Source organism: Rhinolophus sinicus, linkage group LG01 (assembly GCF_036562045.2).
Source record: "Rhinolophus sinicus isolate RSC01 linkage group LG01, ASM3656204v1, whole genome shotgun sequence".
In the NCBI taxonomy this organism is placed as follows: domain Eukaryota; kingdom Metazoa; phylum Chordata; class Mammalia; order Chiroptera; family Rhinolophidae; genus Rhinolophus; species Rhinolophus sinicus.
Window position 1 is genome coordinate 176453848 of NC_133751.1, and position 20870 is coordinate 176474717.

General features: G+C 37.8%; 1 protein-coding gene across 1 annotated transcript in view; it reads right to left on the bottom strand.

The window, feature by feature from the left end:
* The window catches only part of ANKRD44 (ankyrin repeat domain 44), a 180263-nt gene that overhangs the window by 131031 nt on the left and 28362 nt on the right, over positions 1-20870 (bottom strand). The window contains exons 2-3 of the mRNA XM_074330331.1: positions 12225-12303; positions 2613-2683 (exon numbers count right to left, since the gene is read on the bottom strand). Coding sequence (XP_074186432.1) covers positions 2613-2683; positions 12225-12303 — 150 coding nt within the window. The remainder of the gene's footprint in view (positions 1-2612; positions 2684-12224; positions 12304-20870) is intronic.

The window sequence follows — 20870 nt, forward strand, 5'->3', positions numbered from 1 at the left end:
GATTCTGCTTCCCTGATTGAACACTGAACCCTGTGAGATCAATTTACCTACACTTTAGAAGAAAGAGGCTTTGAGGACAAGATAGAGTTTATAAGCCTTTCAATGAAGAAATTTTTGTTAATACCTTTTCATGTAAGTAATCTCAGTGCTTATCAATCCAAGCAATAGACACATGCTGAACACACGTAGCCCCTTTGGGAAGTGCTAAAAGCCAAATTCCACAATCCCAGAGCAAAACCTTCTCTGTTCTTTACCCCTCAAGTCTTCTTCCCTCTCCTGAGCTATTATTTGAAGGGAGTGTGGGGGTGTAGCATAAGAGTAATGGCAACAGGATCGAATTCAAAAAAGGGAAATCTGAATTTAGGACTTCCACAGCAGAGCGATGTGCTTTGGAGTTTAGATGTCCGCAGTCATTTCGAACAATGGTTACAGACACTTCAATTTTCATCAGAAACTTTTCAACTTGCTGTGACAGATATTAATATGAAGGTATCCTCTTTTGCAAGTTTATAGATGACGCTGATTATTCACAGCTCAGGGCCTGTTTGCATTTTATTTCTTTCCTTGCAAGAAACACCTGCAAAAACCTTTTTTTGTCCAGCAAAGCTGCAAGAGAATTGATTCCTTAGAAAAGCAACAAATGCCTTTCTCAGATATAAAGGTTGATCCATCCTGGGTTGACTGAATTCAAACACACTAAAAATATGTAAAGAAGGCAGGCTGATGGTTGATGGAAAACGGATATTTTGAGGATTGAAGCCTTTGCAGCTAGTTGAGCCAAAAAGGTCGCGATCACTTGGGAAAAGTAACATAGCACTAAAATCATCTGCTTTTGTGTCTTTCTGTCCCACTAGACTACATGCTTCCTGAGGACAAGGCCATGTGTCTTATTTTTTGCTGTAACTCCATCAGCAAGCACAGTGCCTGGTATATAGGAAGTGTTTAGTAAATGTTTTTCTGAACTAGAAAGACCTGATTCTTGTTAAAAGAGGAAACAAACCCGTATTTTTCAAAAGATACTTGATTTTTAATTTTTTTTCTAGTTTACCAAAGATCAAATAGTATTAAAAGATGAGGAAAAATACCTGTGTGAAGGAGCTGGTTTCATGAAACTGGTTGTACAAACTCAAGCAGCCCATTGAACAAGCTTTCCCAGGTAAAACAGAACTGAAATGTGGAACCGTAAAAAGAGTGAATTCCCCATGATCAGAGCTAGGCAATTTAAGATCATACGTCTCCCTCATTCCATATGGGCTATTTGGAAAGACAATACAACCAATCTCATAAAAACTACCCAAATCACACAGCACGGGAAGGAAGATTATGGCATTAAGCTAACTATCATCTACCAAATATACTGTGAAATTTCCAGAGAGTTCCAAAGAGGAAAAGCTGACACTGATGACAAGCAGCGGCACCTGTAACATCGGTGTATGCATTCTCAGCAACACCTCTTGCTCTTCAGTGTACTTGGAGAACATCACCTTCTCCAGTAGCAGAGGAGAAGCTTCCTTTGGTAAAACAGCTGCAAAGACTAATAATCCATGTGAAGTACCTCCACCGTTAGAGCCTCTTGTATCCCTAGATGGTGGACATGCCCTCTGACCAGGCTTCAAGGCTCACATTCTCTAGGGTTCCCTGCCACCCCTCCCCGCATTCCTCTTTGTTCTTAGTTCTAGACCTGCATAAAAATGGTAATCCATTAGCCATCTTCACCCGAATTTCCAGCATTCAAAAATAAATTCTTTCTTGAGCAACTACAATGTACCAGACTTACAATGTAGTATGAGGATACCTCAGGGAACATAATACAGATACCTGCCCTCAGGGAGCTTACATTCCAGTGACATGTTTGCCAAACTCGGCATGTTCAAACAGAGCTGATTAACTTCCTGGCCCCTGCTCTTCTGCCTCTGCTTTCTCAGTTAATGGCATCACCATCCATCCAGGGGCTTCTTTTCCACCTCACCTCACAAGGTTCCAAGTCCTGCCAGGTTCACATTTATCTCTGCTGTGACCACCCCCAACCCCACCCTGCTCAGAGGACACCCAGCCCTCTGCATTTAACCAGAACCTCTACTATGAGACTTACCTTCCTCTACACCCCGTGTTCCAGCTGAACCCTCCAGTTGAACCCGCCATTCATTCACTTCCGTGCCTCTGGTCCTCTAGCATGTTTATGCCCCTGCCTTGGCCCTCCCTACTTCTCTTGGCCTGGTAAATCCCTACTCATCCTCTAAGGGTCAGCTCAATTGACATCTCTTCTTGGAAGACTTCCTCTATTCAAGCAGTTATTTGCTTCCTCCTCCAATCCAGTTATGATAGTGTACTGATCTGCTTACCTGTTTGCTTCCCCCTCCAGTCTGAGAACTCACTGAAGTCAAGGGTCACACCACCCATCTGGGACTACCCCAGGCACCCCCTCCCAGCACCATAGATGGCATGCAGGATGTACTCAAATAAACAGCTATTCAATTTTAAAAGGTAAACCTCTTGCATTAGAACTAAAAGCCTTTTGCTCACCAGTGAGAATCCCTCCCCAATTCAGCAGAAAGCGTTTTTTTCTCTTTCTAGGGACTGGAGGTGCTAGGGAAAATAAGATAATCACTCACTTCACTTCTGGAGGCAACAGCCCGGTGCAGTGGGGTCAGCCACATGTTGTCCTTGGCATTTACACGGGCGCCTGGAACCAAACAGCATGAGTTAGAGACATAAGGCAGTCAGGGGAAGTTCTGTTGATGTTATATCAAATGCGGTATCATGCACTCTCATTTGCCTGCTACAAGCACCACATTTTGTTTTGTTTTTTTTCTTTGTATCAGCCATGTGCTTTCTAGCAACCAGGTAGGAGGAGACACCCAGTACACTAGTAGAAGGAGCAAAATCAGGAGCTGAAAATGTTATGAGAATTGGGTCAAGAGCAGATAAGACATACAGTGTCTCACTGGGTAGGAGATACAGCTGTAAGAAGACTGAGCGTCTCTAGGACTATGAAAAAGTAGGTTCTGAAAAATGAAGTACTTTTCAGGTATGTGTGCATGTGTGTGTGTGTGTGTGTGTGTGTGTGTGTGTGTTCCTGAAGATAATGTATAATCCTGAATATAACATATAATCATATATGTTTAGTCATTATTTATGTCACAGGGCACACAGTACTTTTCTTGGCAAACTGTCAGCATGAGCAGTCTTCCAACAAATGTATACTAAAGACCAGTTAAGTTTCAAACAAATCTTGTGAAGCTGAGTTCTGATGAGATTTCATCTGGGCTGAGGGGATTAGCAGAAATCTATTTTATCTAGGAATCACAATTATTTCTCTGGGAATAGCCAGATGTTTTGGTAAGAAGAAGCCAGCTTCCACAGAGCTTTTGCACAGACACAACATGGAGCCTATGGCTCTCTCACAGCATGGGGTAGGCAGACAGACTTCCACATGAGCCAGAACCAGCTCGCACTCAGGGATGTGTCTCATGCTCTACTCTCTGGGGGTCACATCACCATCATGCAGCAAAAACTGTAGGAACGGATTCAAGGAAAGCAGAATATGCCTCCTTCTACGACACCCTCTCCACAGTGCAAATGCACCAAGTCTATAATTTAACTGATGAAACACCCAATATGAACTTCCTTTTGGAAAAGGTTTAGGGTTTTGATCAATCTTCTGGTCAGATATGGAAAGTTTTATAAAAGAGCTGCAAAAGAGGAAGATAAAATATATACATCTTATACCTTTGTAGATATAATAAGATGAGACTATTTTAGCCTTAGACAACAAGGAAGGAAGCTTGTTGAGGAAGAAGAGTGAAGGATGAATCAAAGAAACTAGAAAGTAAGGCAGAGGGGAGGAAGTACAAAGGCGGTGCCTTGGCACAAGAGCCAAGAAAGTGAGTCAAGTGGAAGCAGGGGCTGACTAATAATCTCTGTGAGGCCAAAGCCAGCTGACAGCTAAAAAACAGAAAACTTGGATTGAAAAAAAAAAAAAGACTTTCATGGGTAAAAGTGAGCTAGAAATTTAGTTTATAGCAGTAACTAAAAGGAAATAAATCATAGAATTTACACTTTTTTCTCTTTAACTGAAGAACGAATACCATCAACAATATCAATTATAGAAAACAAGAACATCATAATCCCTAAAACAAAGACATAAAATGTCTCCTCTCCCCCCATTCTGATTTTATTGGTTTGAAACGGGGCACAGGTATTTTTTTATAAGTTCCCCAGTACCCAGGGTTATTATAATATGCTGTCAAGGTTGAGAACCACCGATAAATTGTTGCTTAGTTTATCAGGCTTAAAATTACTTGAGTCCTTAACTCTAACTCCATCTGGGCAGTTTACCTGAGACAGTTCAAGCCCCTTACATCCATAAGCACCAAATAAAATAAGTTTGCACATGCTAAGAATCAAAGGCAGTAAATCCCTGTCTCCCAGCAGTAGGAAATCCTGGGCTAAATGCTCTGGGAGAAACGAATGAGGTCTAGGAAGGACAGTGGGATTCACGGTCAGAAGACCTAGGTTTGAGTTCTGACTTCAGCACCTACTGGCCCAGTGACGAAGAGCCACTAATCTGTAAAATGAGCTAACAACAACACAATAATAATAATTTCTACCCACTTTACTGGGTGGTTGGAAGAATAAAATGTACTTGATTATTTTGCAATTCTGTAAATTGCAAAGCACTAGAAAAATGTTAGCCATTCTAATGTCTCATTCACCTCTAAATCTAGGACTCAAAGAAGTGAGAAGCATAGAATTCCTATCACATCTTTCTCTCCCTAGTTCCAAACACTGGTTCTAATAATATGGAACAGAAATACGTATTTTATTATTTATAGTCTTCGACAGAGTAAGTTTTGTATTGCTTGTGTAGAAACTTAAAAAGTTAATGAAAGAGGAAGGAACTCAAATGGCAAGACACATGAAAAGATACTGCTCCTCAAAATTCATTAGGGAGAAGCAAATGAAAGTGACTTTAACATATTGTTTCACACCTATCAAATTGGTGAAAATTATAAAGTGTGACAATGCCAAGATTTAGTAAGAGTATGGAGCAACAGGAAGACTTAAATACAGATGGTTGGAGTGTGAATTGGTACAGCTCCCTTTGGGAAGCAATTTGGTTCTACCTAGGAAAATTGACAATGTGTGTGCCCTACCACCCAGTTATTCCACCCCAATCATATACCCCAGAGAAAGTCTCACACTTCTACAAGTATGTTCCCTGCAGCATGTTTGTAACAGCAAGAAATTGGAGTCCTAAATGTTGATCAAGAGGAAAATGGATAAATATACTGTGATATAATTGTACAATGAAATGCTACACTGTCATGAAATAAACAGATTGAAGTTCTATACATAAACAGATGCACTTGAAAAATGATATTGAATGAACAGATGAATTTGCAGAATAATACCTATGGCCTACTAACAGTTACACAAAGTTTTTAAATTTACAAAAACATTTCTGTATGTTGTTTATAGAAGCACAGACATACAATAAAAGTATATATGGCTAAAGAAAACATACAAATTCTGGACAGTTGTTGTCTTTAGGAAGGGAGGGTGAGGAAAAAGGATGAATACCTATACCCCACGGGCTGCAACTGTGTCTTCAATGGTTTATTTTCTTTAAAAAAAGAAAATATGGAAACGTTGGTTTCGCAAAGTTTGATGTACATGGGTATATTAATTCTATAATTTTCACATTTTTCCGTACATTTGAAATATTTACTAACAAAATATTTTTAAGAGAACTAATACATGTAAAGTTTTATGTTTCTCAATACAAATGGGGGGAAGGCGGATTAAGTTGCTTTTTTTTCTTTTTACAATATTTTTTTCTCAGTTAGTGGCCCTTGATGTAAAAATGACATTTCCATCCTTTCCATGTAAAGTGGTCCAGCCATATAGTATCTTCCAGGATTTTCCTAAGGCTCACCCCAGGTGAATAAGAGAATGGTAGCAAGATGCTGATGGTTGTACAGTCCAATTTGACAAGAAATTTTCAAGTTAATAATATGTTACTTGCTGGTCTCTTTGTTGTTGTTTTCTTTTGCTCTCCTTTCTCCACAATCACTACAGCTGATCCCAGGGGTAGAATCCTCAGCTGTAGAGCAGAGACAAGGTAAGCACACCCAGGAAAGGCAGGACCACAGAAGTGGCAGAGATCTAGAGTCTTAGGGCATCTTTTGTTGTCTCTCCAAAGGCCACTTTGTTATCACCACAGTTTGAATCGAAGTATCTCATCCCAGTAGCTCCCTCTGCAGCCAGCCCACCAGAATACTGACGAGGGTATGGTCTATGAGTGTAGTACATTCCCAGATCTGTGTCTACCTGCTTTTGCCACTGCATGTCAGAATCTTATCTTCAATCTCCCTCTCTTTCTTCTCCCTCCCTCTTTCTCCTTTTTCCCTCTCCCTCTCTCCCCCACCTCATACATACAACCTATTTCTGTCTTTGTGTGTCTATGCTCTACAACATGTTTCTAAAGGAAATAATTATGGGTGAATATTAGGACTAATCTTCAAGGATGTTTTACAAAAAGTTTGTCATAAAATACTGGAAACCACTATGCTGTTAGACAAAGAAGAGTGGGTTAAATAACTTATTGTATAGCCATACGATGTAGCTGGGATGCTTTATAAGAATGCTTAATAATGTGGAGAGATGTCCACAAAATATCGTCATGTGAAAAAAGCAAGTACTGAAACATTACACATGGAATGAGTCCATTTTTGTAAGAACAGTGAATAGTCTCTAGAAGGATCTACCACAAAAGCCCTGAAAATAACTTTTGGGCACATGGTAAGCACTATATAATAATCACTTGCTATTTCTAAAAGCAGCATCAGGGACTAAGAGATAAAGACTGGGGGGCATCTGCCATTAGCACAGTTCTAAGCCCAGGCCAGACCTAAATTAATAGTTGCCAACTGAAGGATGCTTTCTGGTTAAAAGAGAAATTCAGCAACATCTCCTCAAATGAGCTGGTGTGAACTGAAGAGATGAAAATTTGCCTAACACAATGAACAGCAACAGACCTATTTTTCTTCATGTTTTGATCACACAAATAATACACGAATTAATTCTTCTTAAAAAAAGAAAAGTATCATTACAGACTTAAGTAAAGTCCCCTTGAGTATCATCCCCAATGCTGCACTCTCCCTACTCCCTGAAGAAAACCATTGCTCTGAGTTTGGTACACATGCTTCCAGTTTCTTTTATGCCTTCATGTGCAAATATATGTACCCATAGAAAATCGAGAGAATTAAGCTAAGTGGTCAGTACAATATTATTTTTGTATATTTAAAATATTATAGAATAATTTTTAAAAATCTATAGCATTGTTTCATAAGTATGTTTTTAGTATGCTGTATCATATTGTAATAACACCCTGAATCTCCTTGTTTCACTCAACAATATATATTTCTTATCTACCTATGTTGATACTTAGAGAATGAGTCCATTCTTTTTCATTTCCACATGAATTCCAACAAATAAATGCCACATTTTTTAAGACATTCACTCTATTGATGGATATTTCACTTGTTTCCAATATTTCACTATTCAAACAATGATGCTATGAACATCCATAAAATGACTCCTTATGCGAACGTGTAGGTATTTGTCTAGGACAGATAATTAGAAATGGGCTTACTGTGTCACAGGTCATGCACACTTTTGGTTTTCATAGTCTCAACCCTACAAAGTGTGCCAATTTACTCACACACAGTGTACAAGACCACTTAGTTTTCCCCACTTCCTCATCAAACTGGATATTATCAGTCGTTTAAAATATTACATACCTGATTAGAAGAAAACAGTATCTCATTTTTGTGCTTTCCTGTTTAATAGTGAGGTTGGTTGTCTTCAAATATGTTTGTTTACTGGCCATTTACAATTCCTTCCCTGAGAACTGCTTGTTCATGTTCTTTTTCCTATTTCCCCTGTTTTTCCAATGTTAGTATATGTGCTGCTGAAGTGATCACTCACCTATTTTTCTATTATTGTATTTTCTTATAATTTGTATTTACACACTTGCATTGTATTGTTATTACTATTATTGTTTATATATTCTGAAAACTTTCATTTTTATGTAGATCCAAATGTGGCTTTTAATATTAAAATTCTTTCAAGGAGAAAAGTGACGCAGAGCACCATAAAGCAACACACCCCTTGTGTGTAACAAACAATACCAACACTGTTTCCGTGCAGCTTTGGAGTCACTTGAGGAGTTAAAAGATAATTAGAAACCTAGCAAGTGGCTTCTTTCGGTCCCTGTTGAAGTCCTCCATCCCTCCACTCATCCTCCTCCAGAAGATTGAATAGGCAGCTGCCGGGAAAACCTCCTCTCCCTGAACAACAGAATTATTATGACAAAAGCAGAGTTATCTGCATGAGGACCGAGCAGTATTTCATCAGTGTCATCCCCTGCTCCTGGCTTCCTCGTCCTCTTCCTCCGAACGCTTCCCAGAGTCTTGTTTACATGTCAGAGGGAGATGTCAGCTGGTTTTGGCTCTGAGTTGAATATTTATAACTGATTTTTCTACAGGAAGCTCCACGTTATTTACCTGCCTGTCAGGCACCATTGTGCACTGACAGACACAGAGTCTGCATGTCTAATGATTTAAAGGCAAAAGCATTTTAAAGCTTAAACATGTTTTTTAAAAGTGCAGGGCTATACTGATTCTTCAGAAACACAGACCCAACTAAAAGTTGTCAGGCATATACTCTGATTATAAATCACGGGCATTTTTTAAAAAACTCTTATCCCTATTACCACTTAATATCATTTTCATAGTGATCAGGAGTAACAAGAACTCTGAGCATCTTTTCCAGAGGCAATATTTCTGTTCTCTTAGCCCTGTCATCAAGAAAGAAGTAGAACAAAGAAAAATGGTAGACAAGTGACAGGAATATCTTATAGGGCAAAGAGAGTAATTGATTCCTATGGCTGATTTATCCAAAGTTTGGCTTTTAATTATAGAAATAAACAACTATGAACACAATCATATGAAATATTATTATAATACAATGAAGTCAGCTTGCTATTGATTTTTTTTAACAAACAGACCAAATCTTATTACAGCCCAGGAGACTGTCTTTCAAAGCAATGACCTTGGAAGAGTGTATGATAATTCCATGTATGTGGCAATTGCTTGGAACATTTTTAGAGCTCTCCCTTGGGCTTGCTTTTAGAGCCAGTTTTCATACCTACCAGATAATGGGGCTCATCATTTTATAATCACACTGCATTGGGGGCCAAAATCATCATTGCCTGATTTAATCACCCCTCTTTCACTTCTAGAAAAAAGATAACAACAACAACAAAATCCAACCTCAGAGGATGAATATTTGTTATGCATGAAACTGAAAACCATGGCCTGCCACAGTTCTGGAGGCAATTTGCATTGGGAGGGGAAATCACATTTCGAAAAATCACAGGAAATAATTTTATAGGAATACCATTTGTTTGGTGGCCTATGTTCTAATAAATTTATTTATTTATTTATTTATTTATTTATTTATTTACATTTATTATTTTTAATTAGTACTTACACCTCACAAACACTCCCATGTTAGAGGGTGGGTACTTCCAGGTTTCTTCCTTCAGCCCAGAACTCTCTAACCCTTGTGCATCCCCAGAGTTACTCTACATGGTACCGTCACTGTGGTCACTTTTCTGTGTGCTCTGTTTCCTATATCTCTACCCTTGTCTCTTAACTCTTATCCACTGATTGGTTTACACCGATCTCATTCATACGTCTCTGGGCAAATGATCTAGCAAGCTCCTTTCCTTCTCTCTGCCTTAAGCCTAACTAGACCAGTCCCCAAGCAGAAGCTAAAGTAGGGGCTGTGGGGGGGGGGGGGGCAGAATAAAGCCAGAATCTGGACTGGCAGTTATAAGAAGGGGAAATTTGCAAGGCCTACGTTCCTCCCTGTGTGCTCAGAGGCATTCAGGACTCCATCCACCTGGCTAACAGGAGATAATGTCAGTAGGAATTTAGCAGGCTTGGGTTGCACTACGCTCTGCAAGTTAATACAGCAATAGAGAACACAGCTGGAATGGGCTATTCCAGCAAGACCAAATTATTTGTCCAATCATTAGCACCTCATTCATTATTAAGTTAGAAAACAGTTTGGTTGGATTCCCTAAAGGGTCAGCTGCCAGATGTAAGCTCAAAGATGAAATCATCAGACTCTTAGAATATTTCTTTAGGAATATGATATACAAATTGAAAATTAAAGCCGTGTGAATTCCAAGAGTTTGCCTAAACTTCTGCAGTTGAGCAAATTTTTTTAAAGAATTTCTATAATGTTCTCTCTTACTCTAAGTCTTCTTAATTTGATGGAGGGAGGAGGAAAAATTCCATAGTATGCGCCACCCGAAATTATTCTAGAGAGGTTAACAGCTCAGTAACTCTAAGACCAAAGAGGCATACAGACCAAGATATATGGAACAACTTCTCCTGGCTCTACTGAATATGGCACATTTAAGAATGGCTGATGGACTGCACACCCACATGAAGGTGATGTGAAACCACGTTTCTCAATCACCAACTCCAAGATACCTGAGGAAAATAGGTGGGTCGACTTCATGCTACAGAATTAAAACCTGTCCTTGCAGATGTAGAAAACCAACCAAACAAAAGCCAAACGTGGGGTTCTAAGACAAAGTTTTAAATTCGTACCATATGTGAAGCCAACATTTCTCTGAGATGTCTCTTATTTCAACATTTGGATGGTGGGTATAGCTAGTAGGGACTATTAGGTGTCATAGCACAAGATTCTTTATTTTATACCCCCACTGACTTCTGCCTACAATTTTCCATGGGCCAAATTTCTATTGCTAGAACAACTGGCCAGGTGTGTGCTGGCTCTTAGCCATAGTCTGTGCCAGCACTAAACAATACATGGTGGTTTAGAGCATAGCCTTGGAATATCTTTAGAATTGTCAGAAGGAAGGCCTGTTCTCAAAAACATAGGGAATGCCCCACAAAATCTAACCTAAGCTCCATGCGATTGTCAGGAGCACAGGGCACACCTGTTAGAAGGCACAGAACACCTGTTTCCTGGGGAAAGCCATCTCAAGGAGACGAACACAACAAAAGTAGGGCAATGTGAATCTTCCTTGTGTAGCTTGACACAATTCTTGTTTCTTTTCCACAATGTTCTCCACATCTGCTTAAACGTATATATCAGCTCCTACCTTTGTGCAGCTTACTTTAGAATTCTAGTTTCCCTTTGCTACTGCATACAAAGTACAGGTCTTTTGCATAGTCTGTGGGCAGAGGCATTTCCTCCAGATTTTAATCTTCCCAAACAAAAAGGAGGGGGAAGAAAGCCAGCCGGTCTGCACACAATCCACACTAAGACACAGGCACATGCTCAGATCAGTGCAGGGATTTTTCTAGCAAATACTCAAGGGAGAAAGCGCATACTGGTTTTGGAAACCTGTTTGGTGAGCTGTATCAGCATACAGGTTTCCAAAACTGAAACCATTGGTAGGTTTAAATCGAATGAAATACTTAAAATACACAGAAAAATAAAGAGAATATCACGAGGACCAGTGTTCACACAAATCAAATTTAACACTGTTTGCCATATTTGTTCTAATTTTAAAAAATAAAATATTTTACAGAGTTATAGTCTCTTTTTCATCTTTCCCTGAAAATATCTCTCACTCAACCTGCTTTCTAAGAGGTAACCACTATCCAGAAGTTGATGTTTCCTTTCCTTCCACGTTTTTATATTTCTATTACACAGTCAGTCATATATCCATAAACAAAACAGAGCATTGTTTTGCAGTGCAATTTAAATATAGGTAAATACACACACACACACTGGTGTGTATTCATATAGATCTTAAGAAATCAGTTTTCTTGTTTATTCTTTTTTTACAACGGAAAAATGTAAGAAGATATCCAAATATATTGAATTGAGTATATCCAAATATACTAAATTCATCTATAATACTGGGCCTGATTAGACAGGAATCAGACTTTCAAAGCAAAATGAAAGTTTTACTGGAGAAGTCAGTTTTCAACAAGAACAGCTTCTTGCACTGTCTTTCATCTACTGATAAAAAAAAAAATCACTGATCAAATAAACTTCCATGAGCACAAAAAAGAAATTTTGTTTGGGCTGACTGTAGTAATCAATCTAGTAAGTTGATCATTTAAACTTTTTATCTACAAGTGACTTGAAGTACAGCTGGTATTTACCTGAAAGAATCAGGAGTTCGATGATCTCTGCATCTCCCAGAAAAGCAGCCACATGAAGCGGGGTTCGCTTCTCAGAATCCTGAAACAATGGGAAAGATAAACAGTAAGTCAGTGGTGCCTGGAGGTGGCTTTTGTAGACATAGTAAGACATGTCATTCACTCTGAGGTTAATGCTTGTGGGAGAAAGTGAAGGCCAAACACCTACTCAGGTGATTTCTGGTTATAGATTTTTCTCAGCATCTCTCACAGTCACGTGTATGAAAGATGCCATTTTGTGTGTCTGTGTGTTCTATTGGCCTCCCTGCTCCATTTATGAAAGGTCAGCTCAGGTCAGGATGGACTATCATGTACCGGATGATGGAACTGAACTATTTTCAAAACTTCAGTAATGATTAGAAAAAAACAAATTTGAACCTTTGAACCTACCTTAACAGCATAATTCAAAGCTTTCCATGATTTTCTTTTCTTTCTAAGGGAACATAGTGGAATTGTTCACAAGGACATTAAACATAAGTACAGTCATTTTCTCCTTTCTGTCGCCATTAACTGTCGCCTACACCACTTCCTATTCATAGAATACTTATTGAATACCGACTGTGTGCCACAAACCAGATTCTGGGGACAGAAGGGTGACCGTGAAAGGCCCAGTCCTTGCCTTTATGAAACTTACATTCAAGTGGGTAGGCCAACACAGTCATGTAAACAAATGTCACATAAGATAATTTCAGATGGTGATAAAGGCTATAAAAAAATTAAAACAGGGTAACGGGATCAAGTAATTGGAGTGATGGGAATAAAATTCCTGGGAGTGGTAGAGGAAAGCTGTCTGAGGATATTGACAGTGAAGCTCAGAGCTGAGGTAAGACATCGTTATTTCCGTTTTATAGATGAGAAAACTGGCTCAAATAAATTAAAAATTTCCTCAAGACCCCACAGCAGAGCCAAGATTAGACTTTCACTGGTCAGACACCAGTCTAAGTCCTTGGCAAGGCATTTAACATACTGTGCTAAGAGGCAGCACAATAAACATGCAGGGGAAAAAATATTGCTTCCCCTTCTGTAAATTGGAGATAATAATATCGACCTTAGAAAACTGATAAACGAAGTTAAGGTCATGTAAGTAAACAGAGCTCTAGGCAGGCATGATGCTTGGCCCACGCACAGCAAGTGCTCCAGGCAGAGCCATTATTGTCATAGACTGTTGTGTGATATCTTCCCTCCAAGACTGAGAACTCTCACAGGATAAAGACTTACTCCTGTTTATCCCCATAGTAGCAACAAACTAGGTGCTCAGCATAAATTGGCCAAACTGAACTGGTCTGTGTGTGTGGTCTCTTCTACAAACTTCCATCGATTGCTCCATAACAATGGTAACCAAAGCCCACATGCTATCTTTGAGGTTTCTCCTAAAACTAGCATGCATTTTAGTTTCCAAAGACTCATTGATTCACTATTAATTTTAACCATTATTCCTGTGATTACTTGATTATACAATCCATCTAACAACCTTTGATTAGCCCAAGGATATTACTCTATTTCCTGACCTCTGCTCTTGCTCAGTCTCCTTCAGATTATTGCTTTTAGACATTTCATAACTCACTAATATCTATTAATAAAAGAGATGGCAGAGAACTGATCTACAAATCAGTCTATTTGTTAGGAGGTCTGGTAAGTAGGTTTTATGAAAGGATGGACTAACTTTTAAATGGATGAAAAGAGGAGTCTGAATTAGCTGGGAATTTATGTTGTCTATGTATGCTGTAGGTAATTAGTACAGATAAGTGGAAATCAGGCAGTCATATAACTACTCCATATAAAATAATGCCTTGGAAAATTTATTAAGATATATAACCATGGTTCACCCTCTTACAGTCATATCACCCTTTCTGTAAAAATAAAGATTCAATATGTGAGATACATTCATTTATTTGAAAGTCAAGTGTAATAATTTGTGCAATGAATTATACAAATAACTAAGACTAGACTTCCAAAATGTTTTCTATTTCTATTTCTTCTATCGAGATCTCTACAAGTACTTTCATTTTAGCTTTATATTTCCTTTGAATCCCCACTATAGCTACTAAAAAATTTCTCTTGTGTCTTATGATAAAAGTTATGTAATTATACGTTATTCTGGACATTGAACTGGTTCCATGGTTTGGTTCAATAAATTAAACCTTACCTAAATGCTTTAAACAAGGACTAACCCAACCCAAATTATGATTTCATTTTACCTGAAGCAAAGTCAGTGCTCTGTTGGAGAATTTGGCCTCAAATAAAAAGTCAAGAAAACCCTAATATCTAAATCTGTGGCTTGTTATTATATGACTGGCCTTGCTGATTTTGTGGCCCCTTTTATGGCACTTTTATGACATAGCTTGTTCAAACTGAAGTTTTCATAGTATAAAATGGGTGTGCTATGTGAGATCATATTGTAAAAATTCTTGATTGTAAATCCCAGTGTCCCTGTGAATATGCACTTAAAAGTTTCCTGTAGCTTCCAAAACATCTACGCCAATTGATCATCTCCTTCAGTGACATGTCATAGAGGTAACTGCAGAGAAGATCTGTATTCAGGCAGCAGTCCTTTGATTCTCTGAAGAAGCAGAACCACATAAACACTTTCATGTGCTATTAAGGCTTTAACCAAAATAACAATGCATTTCTATTGTTGACCACGGGTTGCTAACACCTGCTCTCCAGCAGAAACCCGAGATGTGTAGGATCATGGGTCAAGGGGTGAACAACAGAACCACAGTCATCATCATATTCAATCAGATGAATCAACCAGAAGTTTGCAATTCATCCTCTGCCGAAGTATAAGGCCACTCTTCTTTGCCATAAGCTAGACAAACGGAGTGGGTGATGCAATGGTATAATAGAAGGGGGTGGGGAGGATCTGGGGAAAAGAGAATACTAGTAATAACTAGTTAGAATAGGTTCTAGGCCAGTGATACCTCTAGGGTATCTAGAAGAAGAAACAAAACCTATCTGGTAATTATGGAAGTGCTTTTAATTATTTTTTTCCAAAATTCCTTCTCATCTATTCTACTATTTGAATCTCATAACATCCCTATCAGGGGAGACATACCTTCCAGAACTGTTTTGGTAAGTTGTCCTAGCACCATGTAAAAGAAGGAGGAAACTGGGCCCTGGAATAGATTCTATGACTTGCTTAACACAGCAAACTAATGTAAAAAAATTAGGTATCCGGCTCCCAACTTGAAACATTTTTCTTCATAAAAATGGAAGCAAGAACATCACCTTAGGAATTGCCTTGATTGTCTATAAACATATCCATTATAATTCCCAAGAAATTCTGGGGAAAAAAGGTGACACTAGTAAATATTCTTTTAAATGAGCTTACAATAAATTAAGTAGTCTGGGGTCAAAAATGAAGAGTAAATTGAGAACCAAAGCTGAAAACACATGAGCTTTTACTATAGGAAGACTCAATACACCAGAGGGTTGGGATTTAATGCTTGCTCAGGGATGGGAGATAAGGTGGAGAACTGGAACCTCGTGTAGAGAACAACCTTTGAAGTGGTCTTAAAGAAAGATTCTTCAAGTAAAACAGTGGGCTCGAAAATGAAAAAAACAAAAACAAAAAAAAAGCCAAACGCTCCACAGGCAGATATCAAGCAATGCCTTGGCCTAGATTCTTGGTAGGGAAATAAGTGTCTCCACTGAGCATCTGCGTCTCCAGATTCTGCCCTCATGTGGTTTGGGGTTTTGAATCCAAAGTACCTATGTAAACCAGGAACTTTCCAAGCTGAAAAGTAGGCATAAGTATTGGTGTTAAGCCAAGGATACTCCGAGGGCGCCAAGAAGAAGAAACGAAAGCTATCTGGAAAGATGTGCCCTAATACAAGCAACCCAGGACACCCACAGATTAAACCTCCACTGAAGATGAGCTCACAAGCCTAAACCACAAGACTCACATGGAAATAATTCACCATAAGCAAGAGTCATCAGGCATAAAAACCTCAAAAAAGCAAGAACTTGAGATAAGAACCAAGACAGAAATATGAATAATGTTGTAAATAATTTAAAATGAAGGACAAAGTTCAAGGGAGAAAACAAAACATTATTATTATTTTTTTAATGAACAAAATTTGAGGGAAGAGGTGTAAAGGAAGAGTTACAGGAAACAGTATGAACACACAGTGCTAAAAATTATCTAAGACTTTGGTCTAATAGATGATACAGAAGAGTAGAAAAAGGATAGGAGAAGGATTAAGGAAGTACAGGATATGTTTTGCAACCATTTATTCAGCCATATTTTCCGGGCACAGACATTTATTGAGAAGTTATTATATCCCAGACATTGTGGCAGATGATAGGAATACAAAATTTAAACATCCAGTCCTCACCCTAAAGGAACTTATAGTCCAGTTACCAGTCCCCAAATTTAGGACATCGGAACAAAAACAGTAACAGGGAAGTGACAGTTAGTGATAATTGTGATGTTAAATGATTTGCGAAAATCCCCAAATGCAATGAGACAAATGTCTTGGTGAATACTGCCCCGAAATACATCCCGTTCTCAATCGCCCTAAACAGGAAGTCTAAACTGACAAGAGTTAAATCTCTTCTGAATTGGGAAATAAACACATCTTGTCTGGGACTCCCTAGAGGCCCTATTGGCTCCAGCTTAACCTGGGAACTTTGGAAGCCCTGGACCAACCTTCCAGGTTAGTCACAGAGCCCAGTCTGTACCTTGCAGGCTGACTTCAGGGTAGTTTCTGGATCAAAATTAGAGTCCAGGACCAGGCTAGGACTCCAGTTGTATTCAGGCATAGTGGCTGGGCTAAGTTCTCTGTGCCATTTGCATGTATTTCCATCTGTGGCCCAAGTGGACTCTCTGTGATAACCAACAGCTGAAGAATGGTCATGTAGGTCTTCACACCACCCATGAATACAAGAGGAGAAAATAACTAAAAAGCAAACACTATAAGATCAACACATGTTGGAAATGGTTCATTGGAGTAGTTTTTAACCGATTGTTCAAGTACCACAAAAAGAAAGACCTTTTTCCATTACCCAGGAGCTCCAATTCCAAATAGTCCTTGCAAACAGATTCCAACCCATGGAAAGACCAAGGTCTCTCCAGAAGGAAGGAAGGTAAACCCTCCCTTTCTGTAAATAGCCAGACACATACAGCCAGATGGCGTCTGAGCTAAATTTGCAGTATGTCATAGAGATCAGGCAGAGGAAGTTTCTGTCATCTGTTTACCAAAGAAGCAGATGAAAGAAAATAGGGAACTTGAAGTATGTACACGTAAAGTGAGTTTGACATGGACAGAGAGTTCATTTTGGCAGCTAAAAATACTGTGCAGACTGAGGGGGCACCCCAAGCCTTTGTTTTAAAGATTAAGAATTGTTGATTACATGCTTTGGAAACTCTGGGAAGTGCATGATCTAATCTTCATTATAAGTATCTGGCATAAACTAAAACAAACATCCCTCCCTACATATAAATATCTTACATACCAAGACAGACAGATGGAGCAATATTCACAAGCCCCACAAAGCCTTCCTGTCGTGAAATGCAGACGAAGTTAAGTTCTAATTGTCAATCCAAACTGCCATTAATGTCAAAGAAGCAGGGAAATAATCAACAACTTAGGTCCAACGAGCTTAATGTGATAGCAAACAGAGATCACTAAAAGCAAGGAGATATCTAAAGAAACTCGGAACACAAAACAGCTACCTAGGAGATACTTCAAAGGATATGAAGAGAAGAGCCAAAGACACGTTACAGATTTAAATGAAACAAGAAGCAAAACGGGAAAGATGTTTGCTTGGTCTTAAGGTAGGACATTAAACGAAGTTTGTAAAGAAGAAAGCAAAAGAAAGAAACAAGTATCATGTTTCTTTTAAAATTTTTCATTTTTACGTTCAACTTTTAACAACTCACATATAAATATAGAGACGTACAGAAAATGACAGATCTATATATTCCTACCAGCAAAATCAAATATGTTAACATTTTTTTATATTTGCTTCAGAACTTGGTTTTAAAAAATACCTTTAGGATTAAAGTGCCACGAGTACTGTGATTTGCAAATGGTTCAGAAAAATAACTTGAACTGTGTGTGTGTGTGTGTGTGTGTGTGTATGAAAGAGAAAGAGATAGGTCAGTGAGGCTGTTTTCAATTCTTCACTGTTACAAATGGTGTTTCAATGAGTATCTTTCTACATGTCTCTCTGTGTATATGTATGAGAATTTATCTAGAGCAAGTACCAAGGAAAGAAGTGCTGGATCTTAGATTATATTCATATTCAACTTTACTAGGTATTGTCAAATAGCTTTCAAAACTAGTTTTATCAATTTACACTCACACCAGCCACATATTAGTTCCTTTTCCCAACATCATTGCCAATATTTGATGTTACCAACCTTATTACTCTTTACCAATATGAGATGCCTGACATGGTACTTCATTGTTGCTTTGATTTGCATTTCACTAAGTATAGATGAGGTTAAAAATTTTTTCATATGTTTATTAAGAGTTCTGGCTTCTTTAACTGCCCGCATTACCCATTTCTAAATGCAGTTATTAGTCTTTTTTTAATTATGTGTGGAGTTTTTTTTATATTGTTTAATTTAACTTTCAGTGAAAACTCAAGTTACGCCTTCACCTAGACAGAGCAGAGATGGGTCAATGTCTACCCCAAGTCATCATAAGAGAAAAATTACATTTACAGGCACTAATCATCTTCCATGCATGCATTATCCCATGGAGCTGGATTTTCCTTGGCTGGAATTTTCTATGCCTCAAAAGCAATAGAAAATCTCTGCCCATATAGACCCCCATCATCAAACAATGTTATTCAACCATTACTCTGTTGGTATTTAACCCATCCATTTGAATGTAACACAGATGTATGAAAAACGGTAGTATATTTTGCTATATCTAATGTTCAAATTGCAAGTTCAAACTTTACAACTATATCTAATTCTTGAAACTAAATAAGAATCATTGAAAAGACTTTCAAATAAAGAAAAAATAAGAGCTATGAGACTACCAAAGACATTTTTACTATATCTGCCTTAGGTAGCTAAATACTAGATATTTTTATTACACTATTTTTTAAAATTAAAATAATGTATAGTAAGCAAAAAAGTATACCAGAGAGTTGGTATTTTCTAATTTGATCCTCAAAACAATATTGTGAGGTAAATATTATCACCCCCATGTTACAGTTGAGGAGCCTGAGACTTTGAGATGATAAGTAACTTGACCAGAGTCAGACAGCTAGTAAGTGGTAGAACCAGGACGCAGAACCAGCTCTAATTCCATGGTTTGTGTTCTTGTTGACTCTGAATAGCTACAAACCTTGGTAAACAAAATGCAAGTTATTGTTTATTACAATTAGTACTCTTGCCCTAATACTCTAGACCCAAGGACAAAATTCTCCTAAGTAAAAAGCATAAGCAAGCAAGAAGAATGAAGTTGGAGAACTAACACTACCTGATTTTAAGACTTATCATAAATATTGGTGCAAAGACACATATATGGGTAGCACATATAATTTCCAAAAAAAGATACAAAGACAATTCACTAGTGAAAAGATAGCCTTGTCAACAAATGGTACTGAAACAATTAGACATTGAAGTTTGAGCTATACCTTGCACGCTAGACAAAAATTAAATCAAGATGGATCATAGAACCAAATGTAAAACTAAAGTTATAAAATGTCTAAAATAAATACAGGAGAAATCTCTGGTGACCTTGAGTTAGACAAAGATTTGTTAGACATAACACCAAAGCATGACCTATAAAAGAACAAATTGATAAATTATATTTCATTAAAATTAACAACTTCTGCTCTTTGAAACACACACTGTTAGAATAAAAAGACAAGCCACAGACTAAAAGAAAATATTTTAAAGCATATATTGGATAAAGGGCTTCTATCTAGAATATACAAAAAACTTTCTAATATGAAAGCAAACAATCCAATTAAAAAGTAGACAAAGATTTGAACAGACATTTCACCAAAGAGGATATACAAATAGCAAAGAAGCACATGAAATACTGCTCAGCATCTTTAATCATTAGGGAAATGTAAACCAACATCACATTACATACTTATTAAAAGGGCTAAAATTAAAAGGACTGACAATGTAAAGTGTTAGTGAGAATGTAGAGAAATTGTAACATTCATATACTACTGCTGGGAATGTAAAATGGTACAACCATTTTGGAAAACAGTTTGGTAATTTCTTACAAAGTTAAATACAGACCTACTATACGATCTAGATATTCTACTCTTGGGTATTTATTTACCCCAGAGAAATGAAAGTATATGTCCATACAAAAACTTTTACATGAATGTTCATAACAGCTTTATTTAGAATAGCCAAAAATTGGAAACAATCCAAATTTCCATCAACAGATGAATGGAAAAACAAATTGGGGTATTTCTATATAATAGAACACTACTAAAGGGAATTAAAGGGAAGGAACTATTGTTATTTGTCACAACATGAATGAATCAAAATAATTATGTTGAGTGGAAGAAGACAGGCAAGAAAGAGTACATACTCTATGAATCCATTTACATTAAATTCTAGAAAATGCAAACTAATGTACAGTTATGGAATGCAGATTAGGGGTTGCCTGAGGAGAGTGGGAG